We start from the raw sequence: 17717 nt of genomic DNA on the forward strand, positions 1-17717 counted from the left end.
ACTGTACGTCAGTCCCTATACCGCTGAAGGACTGCTGCAGTATAGGTGAGCGGTCAGCAGTGGTGCACGTCAACCCTATCTATTGTGGACCGATAGCGGTCCTTACAGAACAGCAGACTGTACCGCACTCAAGCCTATGTACCGTAGCACCCTATACCAAGTTACCAGTCCTTATAAGAACTTTTGTGGACCAAGCAGGTTGTGTATTAGTGTTTAGCAGACTGTACGTCAGTCCCTATACCGCTGAAGGACTGCTGCAGTATAGGGCAGCGGTCAGCAGTGGTGCACGTCAACCCTATCTATTGTGGACCGATAGCGGTCCTTACAGAACAGCAGACTGTACCGCACTCAAGCCTATGTACCGTAGCACCCTATACCAAGTTACCAGTCCTTATAAGAACTTTTGTGGAACAAGCAGGTTGTGTGTTAGTGATTAGCAGACTGTACGTCAGTCCCTATACCGCTGAAGGACTGCTGCAGTATAGGTGAGCGGTCAGCAGTGGTGCACGTCAACCCTATCTATTGTGGACCGATAGCGGTCCTTACAGAACAGCAGACTGTACCGCACTCAAGCCTATGTACCGTAGCACCCTATACCAAGTTACCAGTCCTTATAAGAACTTTTGTGGACCAAGCAGGTTGTGTATTAGTGTTTAGCAGACTGTACGTCAGTCCCTATACCGCTGAAGGACTGCTGCAGTATAGGGCAGCGGTCAGCAGTGGTGCACGTCAACCCTATCTATTGTGGACCGATAGCGGTCCTTACAGAACAGCAGACTGTACCGCACTCAAGCCTATGTACCGTAGCACCCTATACCAAGTTACCAGTCCTTATAAGAACTTTTGTGGAACAAGCAGGTTGTGTGTTAGTGATTAGCAGACTGTACGTCAGTCCCTATACCGCTGAAGGACTGCTGCAGTATAGGGCAGCGGTCAGCAGTGGTGCACGTCAACCCTATCTATTGTGGACCGATAGCGGTCCTTACAGAACAGCAGACTGTACCGCACTCAAGCCTATGTACCGTAGCACCCTATACCAAGTTACCAGTCCTTATAAGAACTTTTGTGGAACAAGTGAGTTGTGAATGTTTAGCAGACTGCAGCAGAAGGGCAGCAGTCAAGTATAATATCCTTTCTATATTTGGAAGAAAGAATATTATACATGTACAAGCCTATTACTGTACCACTGATACCAGTCCTGAAAAGAACCTTTGTGGAACTAATAATAACAGCAAGTCTTTAAAATTACCCTCACTGCCTGACAACACTGCTTCCTTCCTGTCCCTATACAAATTGGCAAAAAAAGAGAACGATTAGTGGTTACTGGAACAGCTCTTTTGTGGACCTTGATAGTAACAGCTAATGATGATGATGATGATGATGATGATGATGATGATGATGATGAAAGACTAATCTGGCTGTCCCTGTAGCATACACCGTCCTTTCCCTTTCTCTAAACTAACAAAAGACACTCAGGCTGCTGCAAGAATCAGCAGCACAGCAAACCTATCAACACCTAACACCTATACCAGTCCTGAAAAGAACTTTTGTGTACCAAATAGCTAGTGGTTTATCTCTCCCTACTCCACACAGGAACCTGTCCCTATCGTAACAGAAGAAAGAATGTAAAATGGCCACCGGATCGGGTGTATTTATAGGTTAGGGGGAATGTACAAGTGTCCATGTGCTGTCATGTCTCAATTGGCTGTCCTGTATCACATGATAAACGTGTCACCAAAGGTTAAAGTTCTTGTATACATTAAACACGTAAGTCCGCCGCGGCGAACGACGGAAAAAGGCGTTCGAACGTGCGGACCGCGAATGTCGGAAATTCGCCGCGAAACGACCGCCGGGCGAAACGTTCGTCCATCACTATTTATGTGTTCTTTCATATCTCTTAGAGCGGAGGGCTCCGACCATAAATAAGAGGGCCAGTATGGTGGCCCGTAATTATGGGAGGAGCCCGGAGGGTATATAATCAGACCACCCACAAACGGTCTGTGTCGGTTCCAGTGCAAGGTACCCACCCACCCATTTCCCTTCTCAGAGTACTTCACTTAAAACACGTTTCTCTACAGAAACATCCATTTACTTTCTTAAGGTATGCGGCCTTCTCTTGGCATATCGCCCAGCAGACCAGGGCTCACCGCCCAGCTCACCAGGGCTTACCTTACAGCAGACCAAGGGCACAGTTCAGGTCTATTTATGTTGTTAGTCTTGTGACGTGTTTATGTGTTCTTTCATATCTCTTAGAGCGGAGGGCTCCGACCATAAATATATATATATATATATATATATACACACTGATCAGCTATAGCATTATGACCGCTGACAGGCAAAGGGAATATCTCATTACAATGACATCTGAAAATTGGTCGGATATATTAAGCAGCAAGTGAACATGTTGTCAATGAAGTTTATGTGGTGAAAGCAGAAAAAATGGGCATTGCAGTTTGTTGTACATGGGGCTGTGAAGCCCATGGTGGCCCATGGCCACAGCCAAAACCTTCTGCAATGGTCACATGAACATAATAACTGGACTATGGAGCAATGGAAGAAGGTGGTCTGGTCTGATGAATCACATTTTCTTTTACAGCATGTGGATGGCCAGGTGCGTGTGCGTCACTTATGTGGGGAAGAGATGGCACCAGGATGCAGTATAAGAAGGCAAGTTGACAGAGGCAGTGTGATGCTTTGGGCAATGTTCTGCGGGAAAATCTGTCATTCGTGCGGATGTTACTTTGGTGTCCATGCCTCAATGGATCAGGGTTGTTTTAGCAAAAGGTGGATACACTCAATATTAGGTGGGTGGTCATAATGTTATGGCTGATCGGTGTATACTGTGTGTGTGTGTGTGTATATGTATGTATATATATATAAACTTAACCATTTTATTTATAAGAGATGTAAAGCCTGCACTGCAGTGGTTATCCTGCAGATAAGCTTTAATCCATCTTGGTCTCAGGAGGGTGATCAGTAGGTGGTGGTCAATATAGTATAATCCTGCAGTTGTTTAAAGTGCTTGCATCAGCACAAAGTAGGAAATACTTTTTAACTTTGTGGCTGTTTGATTTCAACCTACAGATATTTTAATTCACTTTACTGTTACCTTTAAAACACTTAAAAATAATGCTTGTGGCATGAAAAATCATACATTTTATATTTCAGCGATCAGCAATTAAATTTGTCAAAAAAAAAGGTCAAGTGTGTATTTTAGGTTGAGACTCAGATTTGCAGAAAATGGTTCATTATTATAGCTAAGGTTGTTTTAGTGCACTGACACAAGGCCCCAGTTTACAGTGAAAAGTATGACCATTGAAAAGGCAGTAAGCTAAGTGATAAAGTAAAAATGAGTTATCTTTCACTGCTCCGGCTGAACTCTGATTAGCTGTTTGAGACTACTTAATAAAAGAAAAAGTCCAACGCAATATTGGTATTCAGATTTAAGGCCCATTTATACTATGTGCAAGTGCATTTAAGCAAAGCATTTTTGTGCATTAAGGCAGCACATTCATTTTGTAAGGGTTGTCAGGCAGCTGGACATACAAGTGCTATAGTACTAGTGCCATTCACACTGTACACAAGTGCGTTAAAGCAAACAAATATTGTACATTAAAGCATTGGACATTAAGAAAACATGCAAAACTTTAACTTGACCATGGCATGTGCACTGAGATATGTTGCCAGCTACAGTACTAATGTGTTAGGATGACATTTAATAAAAAAAACGAAGGCTTTTAAACTTCAGTCCCAGACAGTTGGCAATACAAGACACCCCTAAACATAAAGTTTTCATTCTGCCATCTTGAAACACAGTATCAGCTTGAATGACCTCTAGACTCCCTAATACCTCATTGTAACACACAAAAACAGGCTTTATGTTCCTCAACCAAGCTTACCAACAATAAAGCAGACAGCAACTTGTTCTATACCATCTTTCTGCAAAGTCATTCTAGCAGGCGATAATGTTTTTTATATAAAGAACCTAACATTAAGTTATAAGCACTTAGTAATGTCATTTAATCTTTGGTAAACGCAGCCTTGATATATATATATATATATATGGACCCTGGGTTATAGGCCCTTTCCTTTGATTGGACATTGGCAAAGCTTTGAAGGACACGCCCCCTGGACATCCTGTAACCCCACCCCACTCCATGGGTCCTTCGTTTTTGTCAGGGCTGGCTTAGCCCTTACTTCTCTGGGCTGGCTGCTCAGCTGTTGGCTAATTGCCAGCTCTCATCTCTCTTCACAGATACCCAGCTGTTCCTGATCCTGCTCGTCTGACCTGTTTACTTAAAGCTGTCCAGCTCACTTCATCTCCACCTTCGCCTGGACACATCACAAGAAACCATCTCCTGCGTTCCTGTTTAAAGACTGGCTTCTCGCTCCTTATCCTGCTTACTGTTCTTCCACTTGGATCCCTGACTTCTGGCCTGGCAGATTACCTGATCTGGTTATTGAACTCTGGCCTGGCTGACTACTCGATTTAGTTACTGGACTCTGGCTATGCTTTGACTATGCTTACTCTATTTACCTTTTTATTTCTTTATTAATAAACAATAAATAAATATTTAATTGTACTTCTGTTTCAGTCTGGTTCATGGTTTCTGACAGTTTTTTTGCTTTTTTCCTAAAGTTGATGGACCTCTTCTTCCTTACATAGAATTCACTTTTAGCTTAACCCAGGGGTGTCCAAACTTTTTTCAAAGAGGGCCAGATTTGGTGAACATGCACGAGGGCTGACCATTTTGCCTGACAATCTTTCAACCTTTAGAACTAAATGCAAATGAACTATTTTATGCAACGTTTATTGCAAACAGCATTCTTTTCCTTTCGGCACATGGATGACAAATCTAAGTAGGTGTTAAATCACTCTGCCTTTCATATCTGAAGGCCAGATGAAAAAAAATCCAGGAAGCTGAAATATATGTCAGGAGCATTGTAAAGTACATTACATATTATTGGTAATAACGGTTGTCTGTCAACCTTTAAGTTCAAAAAATATGAACAGGAACATAACACTAAGTATACATGTTGTGTCCAAATATATTTAGAATTGATTTAGACCAACTGACATTAACTGAGCTTTTACAATGTATTCATCTCAATTGAAAAAAAAACTTACCTGCACACTGCTGTGTGTGGTGAAGAGTCTGAGGATGAGCTTGGGAAAGTTATTTGCAGATATATATATATATATATATATATCTTTTGTGGCCCCAACGAATCCCAGAGTGCTGCTCAGGACTAAGGATGAGCTCGGGTGTGTTCACAGCTCCACGTGCCCGAGCCCGCTGGGAAGCTGACAGCGCACAGCGCCAATCACAGGCACTGAGACATTTCCTGATCTCTACAGCTGCGGACTCGGGCACGTGGAGTGAACGGGCTTAAGCTCATCCTTAGGCCGCGTACACACGGGCGGACTGTCTGACGGACTTGGTCCGCTGAAACGTGTTTCAGCGGACAATCCGCTCGAGTGTGGGCTTCAGCGGACTTTTTCAGCGGACAGTCTGGCGGACTAAGTCTTTCGGAGTTTCCGTAATATTGTCCGTCCAAACTTGGTTTCAGCGGACAGTCCGCTCGTGAGTAGGCTAGTTCGACGGACTAAGTATGGCGCATGCTCAGAAAGGATTTACACGGCCGAAGGTTGCATTGCAGTGTATTGGACGTCGTATTTCTAGTCCCGTCGTACGTGCTGTACACGTCATCGTGCAAGCTTTCAGCGGACTGTCTGTTCGTCGTGTGTGGTCAAGTCCGTTCATTCAAAAGTAGGACGGACTGTCTGTCGGATTGTCTGACGGACTTAGTTGGACGGATAGTCCGCCCGTGTGTACGCGGCCTTAGTCCTGAGTAGCGCTCGGAGATTCTTTGGTGGCCACAAAAAGATATATATATCCAAATTACCACTATAATTGGCCTGCGGGCCAGACTTTGGACATGCCTGGCGTAACTAGTTTATTTTACATTGGATTCTTCAATCAACTATTTAATCAAACTCCTTAGTGTCTTCTAATACCACAATAGAAGCAGTGCATTTGGATTTGTACAACCTTGGTAAAACCTTGGGAGCAGTACCTAGAACCTACAATTGCCTGTAATGTTGCTTTGGACACTGAATCCTGAATGCATGCTCATCCCTGAACTTGGTACAATGCGTGTAGTTAGCAGCAGAGTGCTTTTGTCACGTACCTTTAAGCAGAGCCCGGAGTGCAGGGAGTGGCCTCTCGTAGACCTCTGACTCGAGAGACCCTGGTAGAGATGACAGGGGCTCAGGAGCACAGAGGGGCACAAGTGCCTGACTGGATAGCAGGTGGTAGAGGCAGCAGACCGCTGAGGGAGGAGGTGTATTGTAGTCCGGTGTCAGAATGCAGGCAAAGGTGAGGTGAGGTTCAGCAGACAGCAGAAGGATTCCTGTAGTCCAGCAACGGCATACAATTGTTTGCAGGAAATGACAAACAAGGGAGGGGTATTGTAGTCCAACAACGGATGAAGGTGCAATGGAACAAGCGGAAGTGGAAGAGTCCAATAGTCTGCAGCCAGAGGTAGAAGACTACAAACGCAGAGGGAGTACAGCCAAATATTGCAGAGGACTGGAAGGTGTCCTGTAGTACAACAGCAAGCAACTTACAGTTGACGGATGGTGTAACAGTCCAGGTCAGGCACAGGCGGGCAGATCAGGTACAGAAACGGAATCCAGAAGAGTAGTCGGGTACAAAGCCAAAGTCGGGGGGCAGGCAGCAAACAGCAGAGTCGGGAACAAGCCGGGTACGATACGGATCAGGATACAGGTACAGGTACAGGTTCAGGTTCAGATACGGGTTTCCAGGAAGCACAGGAACGCTGTTGATCAGGCAGCAAGGCAGAGAAGCATGGCTCCAGTTTAAATAGCGCTATTGGCGCCAACTTGCGTCAAACGGCCGCGCGCGCACCGCCGATCGCGGTAACGCTCCTGAAACCGGGCAACAGATCTTCTGCGACTTTCGCCGCTCGGACGTCCATGAGGAGGATCTTCCTGACAGCTTTTTAGGTCCAGAGCTGTGGTCCATCCCTATGGAACCCGGGCTTTGAAGGCCCGTCCAGGGATATACCCAAAATATTGGGCTAAGCCTGGATCATATAGGAACCAGTGATATGGATGGGGAAGACTGGTTCAGCTTGTGTTTTACTGTAGCCCCTAGCAATTATAACACATAATGTATTTCCATTGCTTTACTTTACTGCTTTTATTATGTGTATCCTGAATAGTATGCATTTACACATTATAACTATCAGGAAAACAACAATGTGTTTGAAATTTATTCACTTTTACTGTGTAAACTTTTCAAACTTAGCACTAAAATTCTACCACTCGGAGGTGGATGACTATGTGTTACGTTACACCATTGTCATGGTTATGCAGTAATCTGTCAGCTTACCTCTCCTCATGTGTTCAGACTAAGAGGCCAGCCACTCTCACCTGGCTGTTTTTATAACTTCTCCCCTAAGCATGTCACCACAGGCCCTATCAGGGAACCCTATATTAACCTGTGCATTGCAAGCCAGCGGTGCTGATCAACCATTCTGTGTTTGGCTTCCTGTTTCCTGCTTGCTGTGTGCTCTTCATTTGTCTCTGTTACTGACCTTGACGTGTTCTCGACTATTCCTGTCTGCTCGTGACCCTGACCTTTTGGCGTGTCCCCGACTATCCCTGTTTGCCTGTGACCCTGAACCTTTGGCGTGTACTCTGTTGTTCCTGTCTACTAGTCGCCTTGAACTCTGCCTTATCCCTTTACTATCCTTGTTGTTCCAGCCTGCTGCTTCCTTCTCCTGTAGTCTACCATAAGCTGTGAGACCCTAGGGGCTTCGACCTGGAGCCAGACTGCAGTGCAGTCCATCCTCACCACTAGAGGCTCTGGTGAACACCTGCTGGCTCTTAGACTCCACGCCCTGGGGAATCTATGCTCTAGCTCCCACTGGCATCTGTGTTAGTGATCCAGTAGACCTGATTCCTGAACCTCCCTGGGTACTACCCGCAGCAGTCAGTCCTAGGGTCCACTATCTTAGCGGTGCATTTCCGACTCCTACAGAGTGCATCTGTCACCTGGTCTCAGGTGACTTGGGAGTTTGATCAGCCATGGACCCGGCTGATGTGCCACTTCCTGCAAATGATCCATTACAGGGCTTAGTCCGCAGACTTGAGACCCAGGAATCACATTAGACCCAGTTTATACAAGTCCTTCTGGATTTGGCCTCCCGTTTTGAACAGGTTCAGGCATCATTAGCATCCCCGGTTCAACAACCTCAACCGCTATCTGCTGCTGCACCTATCGCACCAGTCGCAGTCACACATTAATTACAACTGCCAGCTCCATGCCGCTTCTCTGGGGACTCCAAGGACTACAGGGGGTTCCTTAGCCAGTCCATAATTCATTTTGAACTCCAGCCCCAAAACCCCCTGTCCGATCGGGCGAAGGTAGACTATATTATATCCCTCCTGTCTAGTGAGGCGTTAGCCTGGGCTGCTCCTCTGTGGGAACTGAATGATCCAGTGGTTTCTAACCTGTCTGATTTCTTTAAACTTTTTCGGAATATCTTCGAGGAACTGGGTCATCTCTCCTCAGCGGCCAGTTCTCTTTTACGTCTCCGTCAAGAGTCCGCTTCTATGGGACAGTATGCTCTTCAGTTCCGTATTCTCACAGCTGAATTGAGCTGGAATAACAAGGCCCTAGTTGCAACCTTTTTACATGGCCTCTCTGATAGAGTGAAGGATGAATTAACAGGAAGATCCCTCCATGCTGACCTGGACAGTGTCATCACCTTGAAACTGCATCTTCCATGAGACTTACCCTTTTGCCCCTTACAATGCCATTGGTGGTCTTTAGAAATGGTGGCACTGCTCTCGAAGGAGGTCCTATCCGCTTCCAGACCCTCCCTGTTAAGATGTTGGTAGGGACACTCCACCAGGAGTGGATATCCTTCCTGGTCTTACCTAAGGCTTCATCTCCTATCATGTTAGGTCTTCCTTGATTACAGCTCCATTCTCCACACGTTGACTGGACTGCTGGACAGATCCTGGCTTAGGGTTCCTCTTCCTGTCTACTCAAGGTTAAAAAAGAAACTTCCTGTTGCCACCATTCCAGTATCTTCTGCTCTTCCCGCTGTATGTAGCGATTTCTAGGATGTGTCCTTCAATAGTCGGACTGATGCACTCTCTAGATGTGGCACTCTGGATGAACCTGAGCCAATCATTCACTCCAGTTTGCATAACCATTTACATTTGCCTGTCCCTAAACTCCCTTGGATGCACAGCCAGGCTAACTTGTCCACAAGTTCCACAGCTTACCTCTCCTCATGTGTTCAGACTAAGAGGCCAGCCACTCTCACCTGGCTGTTTTTATAACTTCTCCTCTAAGCATGTCTCCACCCCAGGCCCTATCAGGGAACCCTATATTATCCTGTGCACTGCAAGCCAGCGGTGCTGATCAACCATTGTGTATCCATTGTGTGTTTGGCTTCTTGTTTCCTGCTTGCTGTGTGCTCTTTGTTTGTCTCTGTTACTGACCTTGGCGTTTTCTCAACTATCCCTGTTTGCCTGTTACCCTAAACCTTTGCCATGTAATCCGTTGTTCCTGTCCGCTAGTTGCCTTGACCTCTGCATTATCCCTTTGGGATCTGTGTTAGTGATCCAGTAGACCTGCTTCCTGAACTTCCCTGGGTACTACCCACAGCAGTCAGTTCTAGGGTCCACTATCTTAGCAGTGCACTTCCGACTCCTATGGAGTGCATCTGTGACCTGGTCTCAGGTGACCTGACAACCATAAATTGCACACTTTACTGACACGTCCACCTAGATCTGTTTATAGGGTACTCAGGTACCTTCTTCTGCCCTTTTACCAAAAGGTTTTCACTACATTGTGGTCTGCACTAGGGTTGCTGCATACTCCTTACCCTTTTCCACACCCTACTCCTGTGAGTATACCACAGGGGAATACCCCCACCTGTAACAATGGCAGAAATCCGGCACAAGGGAGTCAGGGCAAAAGTTCATTTGCTCAGCTGAAGGTGTGCAGGACACTAAAACTCATAGTGACTATGCTTTTAGGGCCCTGCACTAGAACAGGATCCTATTTTAACAAAAAACTCTACAATTTGATTTCCATCTCAAGTGGCTTACCTAACTAAGGCAGACTTTTCCACAACTATGTCATAATTCATTAGACAACTAAAGTCTTTATTACAGCCGTCGCTGTCCATGGCCCAAAGGTGTCAGGCTCCTTCTCCAACTCGACCATCTCTACCTGAGTCAGATCCCAATATGCTTGCCCTGGAAGAGGCAGACATAGAAGGGAGTGAAGAGAGTCTGGAAGCATTGTTAGAGTAGGCCGCAGATGATTCCTCAACCCTAGGCTTCTATACACCTGATGTGCCTTCACGCAATATGCTTGACACTGTTGATAAGCTCACTTCTGCTGTGCGCAAAAGCCTTGGCATTGTCACACTTGATCTTCTTGCATCTTGTTATGCTTCTTTGGGTACAAACAGACCTGCTAAATCTAAAAAGACATTCCTCGTTCTTGAACAAATAGATTGGGCAATCTATGATGATTGGGTCAATCCAGAAAAGATTTTCACCCCTCTTAGAATCATTGGCAAGCTCTATCCAGTGGTAAAAGAGCTCATATAAATTTGATCTGTTTCAATAGATGATCCTGCCATCTCAGTCTTAAACAAACATATTACTGTACCACTTTAAGATGTTCTTCATTCAAAGATTCTGCTGACATAAAGTTTGAGACACTCTTAAAGGTACTCTTTACTCTCACAAGCCTAGCTCTGTTATCCGATTTTGCAATTTCTGTCTGCCAAACTGAAGCTAATTGGACTAGGGCAATGTACAACCAACCAAACATGTTCCTATATTCTAGGAATGAAATCTAACTGAGCAATTTCACTCTGCCTTGCTCCTTTGTGTTGATGCCCTATAACAAGTTATGACACAGATCTCCAGAATGCCTCTGATTTCCATTCGAATGTGCAGAATCTTGTGGCTCATAGCCTGGAAAGCTGAAGCTGCCTATAAAAGACACTTCACGTGTATGCATTTTGAAGGAGGACATTTCTCTGGTGGGGAACTTGATAAATGAAAGGTGCAACAAGTGGGAAAGGCCCTTCTTCCACAGCGGAAGGCTCCAAAGCTCCCCTCCTTCTACTTCTAGCTTCTACCGCTTTAAAACACAGAGCACCTCAACATTCTACCAAGGCCTCAGCTTCTAAGCCAAGATTTAGCTCTTTCAGTGCAAGACTTGGAGCACCAAGCCCACAAAGACTTCCCCCTAAGACTTCTTCCCAATGAAGGTGTCCACACACTCCAAGCAGTGGGGGAACGTCTGTCACAGTTTGTCTGTCTTTTGGTCACCTATGTCTCTGACCTGTAAGTTCAATTGGTAGTTTCATAGAGGTATAAGATAGAGTTCTAAACTCTACTCCCTCACTGTTTTTTTCTTTTAAACCAACCAATATCTGCCCAAGGATAGTCAAATTTAAAGAATGCTCTGAACTGTCTCCTGGGAGTAATTGTTCAGGACAGACTCTATTCAAACCTGTTCTTGGTATAAAAACCTAACAGGGGTATTTGTCCTATCCTGGACCTAAAATCCTTTAAAAAAATATCTTAACATTCCAAAATTTCACGAATCTACAAGGTCAGTTATTGTCGCTCTCAGGCAAGGGAAATACTTGGTATCTATAGACATCCATAATGGGGGTAATTTTCTAAGATGAATGCGCTGCGCCAGTTCATACCTTATTTTGTGCTCCAGATAAATTATTAAGTGAGCGTATGAACCGGCGCATGCATAAGCGCAACAGATAATATGATGGCGCACGCGATAATAATATGCCATTGATAATAGCGCACGCCGTATCATTAACAGTCCATTCACACAGGGGCAACACAACTTCCAGCGTGACTTTGGGAGGCAACTTGGACACGACTTGAGTGTGAATCACAGCGCGACTTGGGGCGACTTACAACATGACTTGGGGCGACTTACAACCTGACTTTAAGTCGCCCCCAGGCCAGGTGACTTTAATTTAAAAAAAAAAGCGGCATGGGTTCCCTTCAGGGCTTGTATGAATATTAAGGGAAACCCTGCGCCCAAAAAAAATGGAGCGGGGCCCCCCTCAAAATCCATACCAGGTCCTTCAGGTTTGGCATGGATTTTAAGGGGAACCCAGCACCAAAAAAACTGGTGTGGGGTGTGGGGGGTCCCCCTCAAAATCCATACCAGACCATTATCCGAGCATGCAACCTGGCAGGCAACTGGAAAAGAGGGGGGGGGGACGATAGAGCGCCCCCCCTCCTGAACCGTACCAGGCCACATTACCTCAACATTGGGAGGGTGCTTTGGGGTACCCCCAAAACACCTTGTCCCTATGTTGATGAGGACAAGGGCTTCATCTCCACAACCCTGGCCAGTGGTTGTGGGGGTCTGCGGGCGGGGGGCTTATCGGAATCTGGAAGCCCTCTTTAACAAGGGGACCCCCAGATCCTGGCCTCCCCCATGTGTGAAATGGTAAGGAGGTACAAAAGTACCCCTACCATTTCACTAAAAAAGTGACAAAAGTGTTAAAAATGACAAGAGACAGTTTTTGACAATTCCTTTATTAAAGTCTTCTTTTTTCATCTTCTTTCTTCTGGTCTTTTTCCTTCTTCTTTCCTTCATCCTTTGGTTTGTGCAAATGCTTTGTGAATACGAAAACGGCCATTGTGCATTGGCGTGCGCCACAACTCATGGCGCAAACCGTTTGTAAATCAGCCCCAATGTCTATCTGTATATTTTCATTTATCCATCTTATCTGTGGTTTGCAGTAGGAGACAATCACTTTTAGTTTGTTGTCTTGCCTTACGACCTATCCTTTGATCCTAGAGTATTTACAAATGTACTTGCACCTCTTATTGCACTTCTAAATACTTAGGATATCAAGGTCACAGGTTATCTAGATGGTCTTCTCCTCAAGGACTCTTCTCCACTTCAGCTACTTGCAAACAGCCACAGAACCATTCATATGCTTCCTGTGAACCTGTTGTTATATAAAGAACTTAACAATAATATATAAAATAACTTGGTAATGTAATTTAATCATTAGTAAAATGCATTATAATTCATGTTCTTTATCATAACTATGTAACCTTAAATGTCTGAAGGGAAGCTAGATGCATATGCAGCACAGAGCACTTCCTATTTTTCTATTATTCTATTTTCCTATTATTCCTATTCCTGCAAGAGCCACTAACAGCACTGTGACTTGCATGTCACAGGCCTCCACATAGATTTTTATGGTGCAATCCTCTCAGTTGCACACACAGTCAGAGTCTCTAGTATTAATGAGGACTCAGAAAGATCAGTCACTGGAACAGGAGCCCAGACAGAAGAAGGTCTTGTAGCTCAGCACTTTGTATATTGAATTGTGAGTACAAATTAACAAAAGTTTTACATGACCAGTGTTTGTAACTATAAAACAAATGCTGATTTTTTTAAAATTATTATTATACAGAATGTATATAGTGCCAACAGTTTGTGCAGCGTGTAACAAAATGAAGGTAGACATTACAGTTACAATTTGGTACAAGAGGAATCAGAGAGCCCTGCTCGTTAGAGCTTACAATCTAAGAGGGAGGGTCAATTGATACAAAAGGTAATATCTGTGGGGGGTGAGATGAAGGAGAACGTAAAATAGTGTACTAGTTAGAAGCAGGATAGGCTTCTTTAAAGAGAAGGTTTTCAGGGATCGTCTAAAGATGGATAGATTGGGGTAGGGAGTTCCAGAGGTTGGGAGTAGCTCTGGAGAAATTCTGGAGGCGAGCATGGGAGGAGGTGACAAGGAAGCTAGAGAGCAGCTTGGGGGGACCGAAGAGAGCGGCGTGATTGGTATTTTGAGACTAGGTTAGTGATGTAGCTGGGGGCAGAGTTGTGGATGGCTTTGTAAATTATTGTTAGTACTTTGAATTTTATTTGTGGGGTGAGTGGAAGCCAGTGGAGGGATTAGTAGATGGGGTGTAAAACACTAAATGGTTGGTAAGGTGGATGAGTCTTGCAGCAGCATTCATTATGGATTGAAGGTGGGATAGTGTATGTAAAGGTAATCCAATGAGGAGGGAGTTGTAGTAGTCGAGGAGAGAGATGCCCAGGGAGTGAATTAGATACTTGTTGGTGTCATTGGTTAAAAAGGGGCCTAGTCTAGAGATGTTGCAGAGACTAAGGCGGCATGATTTGGACAGGGTTTGGATGAGGGTCTGAAAGGACAGTTCAGAGTCTAGGGTTAACCCTAACACCCTGGCATGTGGGGACAGATTGGGATGCAGTGTTAAAAAAAGGCAAGCTATCCTCCAGGACTGGACCCTTATCTCCATTGATGTCCAACCCAGAATTTAAGCCAGCATTGGAAAGCGTCAGATATTTGAAATGGAACAAGATGGAGAATATAAGATTGGTCCAGATACTGGTGGATGGAAATATGCCTAGTCTAACTGATCTTGGATTAGAAGTAAAAAAACACTGGTTACAATATCATCAATTAGAAACATTTGTTGAAACAAATAAAAACTTAATAAATAGACCACTAACTAAATTCGAGCAGATAATACTAAAAGAGCAGAATCATAAGAATAAACTATCTAAAGTATATGTATCGTTGTTACCCACAGGAGATATTAGAGATTTAATAGGAATAAGAAAATGGGAAGAAGAACTAGGAGAAATAATTACAGAAGAAGAATGGAAAAAAATCTTAGGAATAATACATAAAACCTCAACGGCGGTAAAGCATCAAGAACGAAATTATAAAGTGACAATGAGGTGGTATTGGAGTCCAGTGGCATTAAAAAAAAAATTAATAAAGGCGGCATGATTTGGACAGGGTTTGGATGAGGGTCTGAAAGGACAGTTCAGAGTCTAGGGTTACCCCTAACACCCTGGCATGTGGGGACAGATTGATAGTTGTGCCATTGATCTTGACAGAGAAGTCAAGAAAGGAAATATTATGAGCTCGGTTTTAGATAAGTTCAGTTTGAGGAAGTGGTGTGACATCCAGGCTGATATGTCTGTTAGTAAATAAGTAATGTGTGAGGAGATTTAATTTACAAGCAATGTGCTAAATCAAGTAATTAAAACAAAATGAAAACTTCAAAAAACAGGATTTTTTGCTAGTACATGATTGGGGTGTTAGCCTTGTGCACACTGGACGTTTTTACTGCTGCTGCTAGGGGCGTCAGGTGTTTTTTTCACTACCTGTAAACTACATGTTAGTCCATGCACACATAGCAGCGTTTAGCAGCAGGGACTTTTGTAGGCAGAGAAAAAAAAACCCACTGGCAGTGCGTCCAGGAGCAGCAGTTTGGCCAGAGAAAAAAGCTTGAGGCTGCTAAGCAGGCCTAACAGCTAGCACTTGAGCTAGGATTCATTTAAATGGCCAGAATAAATTATTTATTCTGGCTAATGAAATTAATTCATGTCCAAGAGCTTGGCGCTTGTAAAAGCTCATAAAAGCTTGCAAAAGCTTGTAAAAGATTTAGACATGCTTTAGGCATTTTTTCGGAAAAACTCTGCTTGCTTCAGGAGAGTTAAATAAAAGTCCTGTGTGCATGAGGCCTTCAAAGTGAACACAGCTTCACTTTATTTTTCGAACATTCATGCAAAATCTGCATCCACCTTATTAAGTAAACAGCCTTCACTCCTTTAATATTTCAGTTATGCATTTATAGAAACTTAGGTAAGGTTCCAGTTTCGCACAAAATCCGACGGATTTTGTTTTCGGAATGTCCGACCGTGTGTACAAGGGCTAAGTGTTACTCATTCACTAAATAAATAAACAATACCACACCTTAGAAAAATTCCTTTATAAAATATCATTAAAAAAATGGCCCACAATGTAAATCCATCGTCATTCAAGATGAGCGACAACCTGCCGACACAAACAGGATGATCCTCTACTGACACTACTCCAGTCGCAAATGACAGGATGCATGTGATCTATATTCTACTAAGGATTGGATTGTTTCTGTCATCTTTTTGTAACATGTTCTTAACAGTAACTAGGCTGTTTTTGTACAATACACAACTTTTCCACGCTGAACTTCTCCTATCAAATTATGAGAAGTGTGGGTTGATTTATATTAATATGCATACTATGAATTTTGGTGTTCATATTATTACTTGCTTAATCATCTCCCATTTTCCAACACTTGGAAATAAACAATTATGGTCACGATGAAAATTTCTGACAAAAGAAGGTAAAGTTTGCTGCCATGACAACACAAGCTTTTAAATTACATTCTCTTTCATATTTCTTTTTAACTATATGTCTAGCGTAGGTCAGCTAGTGTTACCAATAATCCTTTTTGTTTTTAGAATTTGTTTTAGTCTTAAAAGCTAGAATTTTAAGCTTATGTCTCTTCACAGAAATGGTTCTTTAATGGATTTAAAAGTACAGTGCCTTGAATAAGTATTCATACCCCTTGAAATTTTCCACATTTTGTCATGTTACAACCAAAAATGTAAATGTATTTTATTGGGATTATTTATGGGATAGATCAACACAAAGTGGCACATAATTGTGACGTGGAAGGAAAATGATAAATGGGTATGAATACTTTTTCAAGGCAATGTATATGCAAATCACACATAAAGCCTATGGATTTACTCTGACTCAAGGTATACAACCTACATTCTGAGCAGTTGCTACTTCCAACCATGTATTCATTTTATGCACTTTGTTGAAGTTCAATCCCTATAATTGCCAATATTCTCATTTTCTGTTTAGCCCTGGGATATGAGCGTTCATATTTGTAGGTCACTGTATTTCATACCCCTAACACAGTCCTTTATTCAATCCTATGCAGCTTTTTCCCACACGCTACAAAAAGACAAGAAATGTGCATGTAAAAGCTGAATTCTAGATATAGATTTTACACAGGTCCAATCTAAATATGCATATTCCATACATATAGGATTCCCGTGGAACCTGGAAATCACTGTAGTGGAAATCACTGTGTATTTTAGTATGTGTGCACAGAAAAAGAAAAAAGACCCAGCAGCAAGAGTGTTAAAAAGCATTTAACCATCACTCTCTTCCAGGTCCCCTAAGCAACTGTCCTGTTGCATAAGGGGTCACTTGCTCAGCACAACCTCCATTAACATAATGTCTTTCATTTTTGCAAGGTGTTTTGTGATTGGATAAGGTGAAGAATCAGGGCACTGGCTTCCCAATCTCCTCCTCTTCCAATCAGACAACACCTTTCATTCCTTGAAGAAAATGCAAAGCATTCTGTGAATGAATCCTGTGGTTATTATACAGCAGGGCAGCCACTTGGCATGAGAGTTGGAATACAGCTCCAATCACTGTATTAGCAGTGATTTCTACAATGATTTCCAGCTTCCACAGGAATCACATAGGTAGGGGACAGGGAGCTAAGCAGGCACACATTCATTCTCCTTCCCTTCCCTTTGGTGACCCAAAAGTGACATGTTTGACTTCACTTCCGGCCCCAGGTTCTCCAGCCAGTATGGCTGGAAAAGAATGTAATGTAGTGCAATGCATCTGCATTGCATTACATGTAGTGAAGCACAAGGGAGACATCTAGGGTGCCTGGATGTCTTATTAAAGAGAAACTGTCACAAAAAAGTAATTACATAGGGTATTTTTTGTCTCCTATGCGATGAAAAAAAAAAGTTAAG

The 17717-nt window shown here is 43.4% G+C and overlaps 1 protein-coding gene across 3 annotated transcripts in view; it reads left to right on the top strand.

Moving 5' to 3' along the window:
• The window catches only part of LOC143939995 (uncharacterized), a 37340-nt gene extending 32757 nt beyond the window's left edge, over positions 1–4583 (top strand). For all 3 annotated transcript variants that reach the window (XR_013263789.1, XR_013263788.1, XM_077461074.1), the window contains 2 exons: positions 2597–2667; positions 4256–4583. Coding sequence is in view for 1 of the 3 variants with exons in the window: in XM_077461074.1 (XP_077317200.1) it covers positions 2597–2667; positions 4256–4493 (309 nt within the window). In the remaining 2 variants the exon portion in view is untranslated. The remainder of the gene's footprint in view (positions 1–2596; positions 2668–4255) is intronic.
• The last annotated feature ends 13134 nt before the right edge of the window (positions 4584–17717 follow it).

The sequence above is a fragment of the Lithobates pipiens genome, unplaced genomic scaffold (genome assembly GCF_037356315.1).
Source record: "Lithobates pipiens isolate NorthernLeopardFrog02 unplaced genomic scaffold, aLitPip1_a1.2 Scaffold_3, whole genome shotgun sequence".
NCBI lineage: Eukaryota > Metazoa > Chordata > Amphibia > Anura > Ranidae > Lithobates > Lithobates pipiens.